Below are 12,136 nucleotides of genomic sequence, written 5' to 3'. Positions count from 1 at the left end.
GCACTACACCCTGCATATGATGAACTTTAAAATCAATTAATGAGGAAAAAGATTGCTTTGACAAGAACTAATGACTCCTTTACTGCTGGGTTAGAAAGTCTTTGTTGCTCCATCAATACAAATTCTATTCTGTCAAATCTCAAGTGGATTCCTTTGTGAAGGATTTCATTAATATGCCTGCTCACAGTCACTCATCCACAAATAGTCATGTTTTAATGACCTTGTGCCTTTGTTTCATGGCGGTGCCTTGCTCAGAAGCATTGCCTGTCTTCTCTTGAGCATCTTTCTCATACCTATGATATCCACTATGTTTTCATTGGCATTGATTGTCTGACTCTCCCTGTGTTTAAACAACAAAGTTCAATCGCTGGTCTGTGCTGAGTTAGCTGACCTTCACCTGGATTGGAGGCAGGGGAACAAAACAACGGCACATTGTGCCTCTGGGCTAGGACAATGTAAATCAGCCAGGACTCCTGCTCTTGCTTGCTCTCCAGTGACCCCTGGTGGAAAGTGTGTGTTTGTGATTGTTGGGTGAGGAAGGCAATCGGCTCAGCAGAGATAGCCTCTGGGCTGACACACAATGGCAACTGCCTTATTGAAACATCAGTAGATGCTTGGCAAGGTTGGACATTTTCAGGAGAGAAGGAAATAAAAGAGGGAAGAAAGCAGGTGACATCGCGAAGGAACCAGAATCAAAGAAAAGGGGACTGACCTTGGTATTGACTTAAGCTGCATTTATATTGTGCTGAGGCTGCGGCTAATGACACCAACTCCTCACACTGCCAGTTAACTGGGGGTTCAGTAGGTAAATAATGTACAATTACCCAGTACTGTGTAAAAACAACCTTGCTTTTTCTATTTCTTTCCTCATTGTATCCTGAAGTTACTGACTCCATTCTGAGATACAACTTTCTTTAGGCACTGAGTAATGTTGGGGTACAATTTCATGGGCACTGAGTAATATTGGAGCACAGTTGCGTCCACAGGCACCAAGTAATGTTGGAATACAGTTGTACAGGCACCGAGTAATGTTGGGGTAAAGTACCATCCAGGGGCACTGAAGAATATTGGGGTACAGTTCCATTCACAGGCACTGAGTAATCTTGGGACCAGTTCCACAGGCACTGATTAACATCAGGGTACAGCTCCACAGGCACTGAGTAACGTCAGGGTACAGCTCCACAGGCACTGAGTCACGTCAGGGTACAGCTCCACAGGCACTGAGTCACGTCAGGGTACAGCTCCAAAGGCACTGAGTCACGTCAGGGTACAGCTCCACAGGCACTGAGTAACGTCAGGGTACAGCTCCACAGGCACTGAGTCACGTCAGGGTACAGCTCCACAGGCACTGAGTCACGTCAGGGTACAGCTCCACAGGCACTGAGTCAAGTCAGGGTACAGCTCCACAGGCACTGAGTCACGTCAGGGTACAGCTCCACAGGCACTGAGTAACGTCAGGGTACAGCTCCACAGGCACTGAGTAATGTCAGGGTACAGCTCCACAGGCACTGAGTAACGTCAGGGTACAGCTCCACAGGCACTGAGTAACGTCAGGGTACAGCTCCACAGGCACTGAGTAACGTCAGGGTACAGCTCCACAGGCACTGAGTCACGTCAGGGTACAGTTCCTCAGGCACTGAGTAACGTCAGGGTACAGTTCCTCAGGCACTGAGTAACGTCAGGGTACAGCTCCACAGGCACTGAGTAATGTTGGGGTACAGTATCACTCGCAGACACTGAGTAATGTTGGGGTGCAGTTCCTCAGGCACTGAGTAATGTTGGGGTGCAGTTCCATCCGCAGGCACTGAGTAATCTTGGGGTACAGCTCCACAGAAACTGAGTAATGTTGGGTTCTACTTCCATCCATAGGCACTGAGTAATGTTGGGGTACAGTTCCATCCACAGGCACTGCTGATGTCAGGGTACAGTTCCACAGGCACGAAGTAATGTTGGTGTACAGTTCTACAAGCAGTGAGTAATGTTGGGGTACAGCTCCACAGGAACTGCGTTACGCTGGGGTACAGTCCCGCAGACGCTGCGTTATGTTGGGGTACAGTCCCGCAGACACTGCATTATGTTGGGGTACAGTCCCACAGACACTGCGTTATGTTGGGGTACAGTCCCGCAGACGCTGCGTTATGTTGGGGTACAGTCCCGCAGACGCTGCGTTATGTTGGGGTACAGTCCCACAGACACTGCGTTATGTTGGGGTACAGTCCCACAGACACTGCGTTATGTTGGGGTACAGTCCCGCAGACGCTGGGTTACATTGGGGCACAGTCCCGCAGACACGGCGTTATGTTGGGGTACAGTCCCGCAGACACTGAATAATGTTGGGGTGCAGTTCCATCCACGGGTACTGAGCAATGTTGGAGTATAGTTCCATTCACAAGCACTGAGTAATGTTGGGGTACAGTTCCATTCACAGGCACTGAGTAATGTTGGGGTACAGTTCCATTCACAGGCACTGTGTAATGTTGGGGTATAGTTTCAAAGGCACTGAGTAATGTTGGGGTACAGTTCTGCAGGCGCTGAGTAATGTTGGGGTGCAGTTCCATTCACAGGCACTGAGTAATGTTGGGGTACAGTTCCATTCACAGACACTGCGTTATGTTGGGGTACAGTCCCGCAGACACTGCGTTATCTTGGGGTACAGTCCCGCACACACTGCGTTATGTTGGGGTACAGTCCCGCACACACTGCGTTATGTTGGGGTACAGTCCCGCACACACTGCGTTATGTTGGGGTACAGTCCCGCAGACACTGCGTTATGTTGGGGTACATCCCGCAGACACTGAATAATGTTGGGGTGCAGTTCCATCCATGGGTACTGAGTAATGTTGGAGTATAGTTCCATTCACAAGCACTGAGTAATGTTGGGGGTACAGTTCCATTCACAGGCACTGAGTAATCTTGGGATACAGTTGCATTCACAGGCACGGAGTAATCTTGGGGTACAGTTCCACAGGCACTGAGTAATATTGGGGTACAGTTCTACAGGCGCTGAGTAATGTTGGGATGCAGTTCCATCCACGGGTACTGAGTAATGTTGGGGTACAGTTGCATTCACAGGCATGGAGTAATCTTGGGGTACAGTTCCACAGGCATGGAGTAATGTTGGTGTACAGTTCTACAGGCAGGGAGTAATGTTGGGGTACAGCTCCACAGGAACTGTGTGATGTTGGGGTACAGTCCCGCAGACACTGCGTTATGTTGGGTTACAGTCCCACAGAAACTGAATAATGTTGGGGTACAGTTCCGCAGACATCATGTAATGTTGGGGTGCAGTCCCATCCACGGGTACTGAGTAATGTTGGGGTACAGTTCCATTCACAGGCACGGAGTAATGTTGGTGTACAGTTCTACAGGCAGTGAGTAGTGTTGGGGTACAGCTCCACAGGAGCTGTGTAATGTTGGGGTACAGTCCTGCAGACACTGCGTTATGTTGGGTTACATTTCCACCGGCACTGAGTAATATTGGGGTATAGTTCCACAGGCACTGAGTAACATTGGGGTACAGTTCCATCCATAGACACTGAGTAATGTTGGAGTATAGTTCCATTCACAAGCACTGAGTAATGTTGGGGTACAGTTCCATTCACAGGCACTGAGTAATGTTGGGATACAGTTCCACAGGCACTGAGTAATATTGGGGTACAGTTCTACATGCGCTGAGTAATGTTGGGGTGCAGTTCCATCCACGGGTACTGAGTAATGTCAGGTTACAGTTGCATCCTCAGGCACTGTGTAATGTTGGGGTATAGTTTCAAAGGCACTGAGTAATGTTGGGGTATAGTTTCAAAGGCACTGAGTAATGTTGGGGTACAGCTCCACAGGCAATTAATATTGGGGTACAGTTCCATCCATAGGCAGAATAATCTTGGGGTACACCTCCACAGGAACTGTGCAATGTTGGGGTACAATTGCACAGACACTGAATAGTGTTGGGGGACAGTTCCACAGGTACTGAGTAATGTTGGGGTACAGTTCCATCCACAGGCACTGAGTAATGTTGGGGTACAGTTCCATTCATAGGCACTGAGTAATCTTGGGATACAGTCTCACAAACACCGAGTAATCTTGGGGTACAGCTCCACAGGAACTGAATAATGTTGGGATACAGTTCTAGAGGCACTGAGTAATGTTGGGGTACATTTCCATCCACAGGAACTGAATAATGTTGGGATACAGTTCTAGAGGCACTGAGTAATATTGGGGCACATTTCCATCCACAGGAACTGAATAATGTTGGGATACAGTTCTAGAGGCACTGAGTAATGTTGGGGTACAGTTCCACAGGCATGGAATAATTTTTGGGTACCGCTCCACAGGCACTGAGTAATGTTGGGGTACAGTTCCATCCGCAGTCACCGAGTAAAGTTGGGGGTACAGTTCCACAGGCACTGTGTAATGTTGGGGTACAGTTCCAACCACAGACATTGAGTGATGTTGGGGTACTGTTCCACAGACACTGAGTAATGTTGGGGTGTAGTTCCATCCACCAGCCCAGATTAATGTTGGGGTACAGTTCTACAGGCACTGAGTAATGTTGGGGTGCAGTTCCATCCACAGGCACTGAGTAATGTTGGGGTACAGTTCCATTCTTAGGCACTGAGTAATCTTGGGATACAGTCTCACAAACACCGAGTAATCTTGGGGTACAGCTCCACAGGAACTGAATAATGTTGGGATACAGTTCTAGAGGCACTGAGTAATATTGGGGCATATTTCCATCCACAGGAACTGAATAATGTTGGGATACAGTTCTAGAGGCACTGAGTAATGTTGGGGTACAGTTCCACAGGCATGGAATAATTTTTGGGTACCGCTCCACAGGCACTGAGTAATGTTGGGGTACAGTTCCACAGGCATGGAATAATTTTTGGGTACCGCTCCACAGGCACTGAGTAATGTTGGGGTACAGTTCCACAGGCATGGAATAATTTTTGGGTACCGCTCCACAGGCACTCAGTAATGTTGGGGTACAGTTCCATCCGCAGTCACCGAGTAAAGTTGGGGGTACAGTTCCACAGGCACTGTGTAATGTTGGGGTACAGTTCCAACCACAGACATTGAGTGATGTTGGGGTACTGTTCCACAGACACTGAGTAATGTTGGGGTGTAGTTCCATCCACCAGCCCAGATTAATGTTGGGGTGCAGTTCCACAGGCACTGAGCAATGTTGGGGTATAGTTCCATCCACAGGCACTGTTTAATGTTGGTGTACAGTTCCAAAGGCATTGAGTAATATTGGGGTGCAGTTCTACAGGTATTGAGTAATACTGGGGTATAGTTCCCCAGGCTTTGACTAATGCAGGAGTGCTGTTTCCCTATATCTTTCCCAAGCAGCCTTTCTTTGTGTGTTTTGGCAGATGTTCAGCTAATCATGAACTGGATAGTCAAGTTTTTCAGTGGGCGTCTGGAAATTCCAAAAATGGAAATCTGCTGCCAAAAGATTTTTTGTTTATCTAGAAGTCTATTTTAGTTGATTTGTGCGGACATTAATTTATTGTTGTGTTATTAAACATTTTAATAAATTTCTTCATCAGCAAAGTATTATCCTATGCTTTCCCCTACCCCTGTCCAGTTTTGTCCTTAGCTAGACGTGGCTGGCCAATGTTTGACCCTGGTAAACCACAGCGGAGGCTGCAGTTGGCCGCACCTTATGTCCACACACCTGCACTTTTCCAACAGAGAGCACTTGATAGTGTTTAGGAGCGGAAAACTGTAGCCGATTTTCCTCACTCCCACTTCCCACTATGCAGAGGCATTAAGGCCAGTTGGTGGATCCTCCCTTCATGCCACTGAGATAGGCAGATTTAGCACAGACTGGGGATTCAAACCTCTGTTTGACCCTGTGCTACATTGAGCAATGTCTTTACTCAATTAGCTGCTGGATGAGTTGCCAAGATCACTTATACAGATTAATGGCTTGGAGTAAATAACATGGCAATATACTGAACTCAGACCACTCATTTTCTAAAGTCTTGAGAAGGCTATCTTTTGGATGAGACATTAAACTGAGGTCCATCTGCCTGCATTTAAAATTATGCTATTTGAATAGAAGCAGCACACTTTTTTGTGGCGTTCCAGCGAACACTTATCCCTCGACCAACACCGGCATCGCATACAGTGGTCTTCATCTCATTGCCGTTGGTGGACTGCACAAATTGTCTCACCTGTCTGCCTGTAAAATAGGTGACTACAGTTAACAGTAATTCATGAGCTGTATTCGTTCATTCATTCTTGGGATGTGGGCTTCACTGAAAAGGTGACATTTATTACCCCTCCTTAGTTGCCCTTTCAGAGGTGGTGATGAGCCACATTCTTGAACTGCTGCTCTCTAAGTGGTGAAATGCTATCATTGTACTGTTGGATAGGAAGTTCCCGGATTTTGACCCAGTGATGATGAAGGAATGGCGATATATTTCCAACTTGTGATAATGTGTGATTTGGAGGGGACCTTGGAGGTGCCGATGTTCCTGTCTGCCAGCTGCCCCTGTTCTTCTACATGGTGAAGGTCGCTGGCTTAGGAGATGCACTCTAAAAAGCCTTAGCAAGTTACTGCATTCTAGCCTATAGATAGCACATGTTGCAGCCATGATGTGCCAGTGATGGAGGGAGTGAATGTTTAATCTCTGAAGCACTTTGAAACATTCGGAAGACATGAAAGGTTACAAGTTCTTTCTTCCTTTTTATTAATTTATTTGGAGCTTATTTAGAAGTTTTGAGACTGATTTCTACAGAATAATTGCTACCAAAAAGGACAGGAAGTGAAGTGGGGCAGCTGCCATCTTAGCTTCCTCCAGTAAAGCTATTGTTGGTGCAGTCTCAGCAATAAATTTGCTTATTGGTGACCCGTGACAGTCCTCTGTTATTTCTTGAAGGAAATTTAAAACATTTGTAAAAAATGTATAAATATTTTAAGGTATTTTTGTAATAAATCAATTTACAAGAAAAAGGTGTGGAATTTACACAGTGAGAAGGTTATACCTGGCAGCACAGCATGGATTGTACTGTGCTTGTAGCTTTAGCATAAAGTTGTGCCTGCTGCACTGGATCTTATGGTACTTCCTCTTTGTCTCGCTTTGCTTCAGGAAACTCAAGCAGACGGTCTGGAGCCTGCAGAGAACAGATTTATTTATTTTTCTGCAGTTTGAGCATACCAACAACAGCAACAGCAGAAAACGTTCCAAAAGTAAATTGGCAGCATTGCAGCTTCAGCTGAATTGATGTCCTCTGTCCTGCACCTGCCCCTAATACATAGTCAGCACTTTCTTTGCCTTTTCATATTTTTCTATAAGTTGCTGACACATGCTGTGTGTGATTCCATGGGCACTACAAACTTCTGGTGTCTTGCCCAAGAACTCATTATTTGCAAGCACAAGCAATGACTGTTGGCTGGCTATTTAACCTAGTGGGGAGTTGCAGCATAGCCCAATTTTTTCCTTACTCAGTGTGCCCTTTTCAACAGGGGGTCACTGCACAATGATCAGGGGTAAGAACCACATCCCATTCTACTTCAGGGTTTCAAAGATCAGTTGCAGCACCCCTACCAATAGCTCTCCTCGAGGTCACCATCAGCTAAACTTGCCACCAACAGGGAATTGAACCTCCTGGTGTATATGGCTATGTTTGACTGCCAGCGGGAGTTGTGGTGGGGTGGGGTAGGGGCCAAACAAGCTGACCACATGTTTTTAAATTCAATGTTTTAAGATGAATCAATTATGAATCTGCTGAAAAGTAAAATAGAAAGCATGTCTCCTATTTTCCTCTCTTATTCAGGAATGGGGACCACTACCAGGGAGATTGGGTCCTGGATCGGCGGCAGGGCCATGGCATACTGCAGTATGCAGACGGTTCCCTTTACGAGGTATTCCTACTTGGCAGTAGATGTCACTGTGAGCATGTTCTTCAATTCAAAGGCAACACTGCAGGCTTTAACGGTCTGCAAATTTTTAGAAGCAGAAGCCAACGGAAACTTTTAAAGTTGCAATGTTATTTCAAAATAAGTCTAGGGATAACAACTTGCAAAATGTTTTAAGGTTTCTCCTCTTTACCCTGATCCCCACACTTCAACCTTCATCCTGTCCTTGCCTGACAACGCTGACATTTACCTGATTACCCCTCCAATAATGGTGTCAGCCCTGCCTTATCTCAGCTAAATGGCCATTTCTCATGTGAGAGCTTGTACAGTGAGCATCAGCAGGTTGGTTGACCATGGAGGCCATCACACCTGACCCCAATCTGATGCTCATCCACTGCTGCCACATGCCATGTGGACTGCAGATAAAGTTGAAATCAATGTTCCCGTTAATTCCTAATTTGTCTCAAGTTGCTGTTACTATCTGATCTCAGTGTTTGAATTTAGAATTTGTCCATCAATAAGAGAAAGCCCATTTGTAACCTACAGACCCATCAAATTCAAATGGAGAAAACCAGGATAAACTGAACTGTGTTGCCTGTTTTCAATCTGCTAGATTGCCAGAGCTGGATATGGCTCATTTGGCGGTAGGTTCGGAATCACAGAATTTTAACGGCACAAAAGGAGGCCATTTGGCCCATCGTCTGCGCACTGGCTCTCCAAATGAGCATTGTGACCTTGTGCCATTGTCCTGCTTTATCCCCATACCCTTGCACATTGTTTCTATTCAAATAATCATCTAATGTTCTCTTGAACGCCTCGATTGAACCTGCCTCCACCAGACTTCCAGGCAGTGCATTCCAGACCCGAACCACTCGTTGTGTGAAAAAGTTTTTTTCTCACATCACATTTGCTTCTTTTGCAAATCATTTTAAATCTGTGCCCTCTCGCTCTTGATCCTTTTACGAGCGGGAACAGCTTCTCCCTATCTACCCTGTCCAGCCCCCTTGTGATTTTGAACATTTCTATCAAATCTCCTCTCAGCTGCCTTCTTTCCAAGGAGAACAGTCCCAACTTTTCCAATCTATCCTCATAGCTGAAGTTTCTCATCCTTGGAACCATTCATGTAAATCTCTTCTGCACTCACTCCAATGTGTTCACATCCTTCCTATAATGTGGCGCCCAGAACTATACACAATATTCTAGCTGAGGTCTAACAAGTGTCTTATGTAAATTCAGCACAACCTCCTTGCTCTTGTACCCTATGCCCCTGTTAATCAAGCCCAGGATACTGTATGCTTTATTAATTGCTCTCTCCACCTGTCCTGCCACCTTCAATGATCTATGCACATGTACACCCAAGTCTTTCTGCTCCTGCACTCCCATGCAAAATTGCACAAGGTTGCACTCCCATGACGTTACTAGATAGAACTCCTCGATCAATTGTGACACTTAATTTTCCAGTCGGGCCTGAGATCAGCTAATGTAGCAGTCTGGTGATGAACGGTGGCAACTTCCCATTCAGTACAACACACGGTCCATTCACAGTACTGTACTGAGCTTTCAGGTTGAAATATTGTGATTCTCTCAGTTGAAGCATTTCTTACAAGGCAGAATGAAAGTACCAAATCTTGAACAAAATCATAAAGCTTTTCTTTTGAGAATAACTCTTTGTATTCAAGGGTTTTACAATTCAGTGTTTTTAAAAATATTCTGACCAACATTGGCAGCCTTTTGGGGCAGTAAATAGGGGTTCAGGCTGCTGAGAGCAATGTAGAGGTTCCTCCTGTTATGGAGTGGTAAATGGGGGATCCGCCCCCACTGTGGAGTGTTAAGTGTGGGGTCATTCCCACTATGGAGTAGTAAATGCTGGTTCATCACAGTGTTGGGCAGTAAATGGGGTTTAATACAGACACAGAATGGCAGAAGGGCCACAGAGCCACCTCTGCCATGCAACAGTAAATAGGACTTCTCCTATGTGAAATTGTTCATGCGGGTTTAGGTGGAATCTCTGTGGAGCAATACATGCGGTGAATCCCCAATCCAGGTTGTGCCATTGAAGGGGAAAGATTGTCGCAGGATGCAGCAGCTGGGTTATAGGACACCATTAACAAAGGCCTAGGGGGCTGGTGGCCAAAGTAACCTCTTAGCTGGGTAAAGGGATGGGAACAAAATAATGAATTTTTTTTTAAATTAAAAGAATAAGTAAAAATACAGTTGTAAATAAATAGTCTTCTACAAAAATAGTTTTCCCTTGATCTTTTTGCTTCCTCCCCTTTTACTTTTAGCTCTGGTTATAAAACAGAATCAAAAAAGTGCATAGTGCTATTGAACATCTCTTAGATGGCTGTGACCTATGGGGATAAGGGACCAGCAAATATAAATCCAGTCTTGGCAGGAAGTAAAACTTTGGCACATGAATGGTTAACTCCTGCAGGATTGTGGATGCCATTTGGCGTCATTGCCCACTGTAGGCTCCAGGCTCCAGTCTCCCCAGACGTCAGTAGTGCAGCTGTGTGGAGTGCGTGCAGGCAGGAACACGTTACCTCACCATGGCACTGTGTAATGAATGAATTAATTCAGATTCAGTGCCTGATAACATCATTTTCCCATAGTATAATCACTTCTCTTTTCACACCATTCATTGGAACTGTTTTTATGAGTGTGGTTTGTGGGAGTTTTGGTTAGTTATAAATTTTAAAAGTCTTTGAATACTCTGATCTCCTGGAATCCTGATGAACTTAAACCTGCCAAAGTTAATAATGTGAGAAGTAAATAAGGTAATATACTCCAACCTTTGTTGGAAAATTCCTTCTACTCTGCTATTCCAATATGAGCCTCCTCTGCACCCTTCCCTTGCTCTTCCTCCATTCCACTATTGGTCGCTGACCCTTCAGCCATCTGAGCACTATGGTCTCCCCTAAACCCCTGCCCTTCAATGCCCCTCGCCCATATTTTCAAAAGTTGTCAATCGTGCCTTCAGTCTCCTCCCCTAATTCCTTTTTATGCTCAGCATGCAGTGCCTTGGGCTTCTTGAATAAAGAGATCGAAACCTATCTGTTTTCCCTTTAGTTGTAAGTAGAGCAGTCTGCAGCCTGTAATTCTCTGTCTCTAATCACTGCAATACAGGTCATATGAAAAGGTTGAGGAGGCGAAAAGGCTATTGAGGTCATCAACTTCACATTTGTACTCCCCCTCCCCTAACCACCACATCCACCCAGATCAACCATCCCTAGCCAACACACCCATTGGAACTTGCCTCTCACTTCGGATTTACACTGCAACTTCTTAGCATCAGTGAGATGCAAAACCACCTAGCGCCGACCCTCCCATTGTTGTGCAAATGCAGCTTGAGATACTTTTTGATCTTCAGTTTTTAGAGTTGCAATGAATCTCAGAGTTAGCAAGGCAAACCATTTCAGGGATTAATAATTAAAGTATTAGGGTAATCTTCTAATTTGGTATTGCTGACAGGGAGGAGTGCCTGCTGAGAGCACACGTTGGGAATCCAGATATGCACCAGTTTTCTGGCCATTATTTTAAATTACATTGCATGCCTGAATTTCCCACCAGTGGGTGAGGAAATGCACAGTTGGAACATTGCCCCACCATCCTTAAAGTCTCTGGGTAGTGTGACGACTTTTGACCTGGAAGCAGTACAGTAAGGAAAATTATAATTCTTTAAAATGTCTGTGGAATCTGTAATTGTTTTTAAGAAGTTTGAAAATGACTTTAAGAGCTTACATCATTTGTAAAGGGATCAATTGTAATTTTCTTGGGTAATAAGAAATACAGGTCCATGGGATGAGGGAAGTGAAGCCGACTCAGCGAGAACTCCTGTTAACTTTGATTTGGCGAAGAATTTTCACTTAGTAAAAAATTGCTATGAATCTGAATTAGCCGAAAGAACAATGGATTATTCCCCTACAAAGTGCTCCGGTAGGGAAGACTTTGGAGGCGTACTCATCCCTTTCAGCAGATCACTCGTGTAATCTCAAGAAAGTAAAGACTACCATACTCAACAAGGTTGTGCCAGAGGCCTACAGGGAGAAATTTAGAAATTTGAGAAAGAGAACGTGCCAGACCTATGCAGAATTTGCCATGGAAAAGGAAATAGTGTTTGGTCAATGGTGTAGGCCGATGAAGGTGGAACTGGACTTTGATAATTTAGGGAGATGATGTTGATGGAGGAATTCAAAAATAGTGTCACTTTGGGATTAAGGTCTTACCTGGAAGACCACAAAGTTCGTAAGATAAGGGAAGCCTCATTAA

At 45.2% G+C, this 12,136-nt stretch overlaps 1 protein-coding gene across 5 annotated transcripts in view; it reads left to right on the top strand.

Annotated features, from left to right (window-relative positions):
• LOC144672935 (MORN repeat-containing protein 1-like) overlaps positions 1–12,136 on the top strand; it is a 194,490-nt gene that overhangs the window by 9,779 nt on the left and 172,575 nt on the right. For all 5 annotated transcript variants that reach the window (XR_013574212.1, XM_078534942.1, XM_078534941.1 and 2 more), the window contains one exon: positions 7,786–7,873. Coding sequence is in view for 4 of the 5 variants with exons in the window: in XM_078534942.1 (XP_078391068.1) it covers positions 7,786–7,873 (88 nt within the window). In the remaining variant the exon portion in view is untranslated. The remainder of the gene's footprint in view (positions 1–7,785; positions 7,874–12,136) is intronic.

The sequence above is a fragment of the Cetorhinus maximus genome, unplaced genomic scaffold (genome assembly GCF_964194155.1).
Source record: "Cetorhinus maximus unplaced genomic scaffold, sCetMax3.hap1.1 HAP1_SCAFFOLD_154, whole genome shotgun sequence".
NCBI classification, from domain to species: Eukaryota; Metazoa; Chordata; class Chondrichthyes; order Lamniformes; family Cetorhinidae; genus Cetorhinus; species Cetorhinus maximus.
This window is presented reverse-complemented; position numbering and strand designations above follow the sequence as displayed.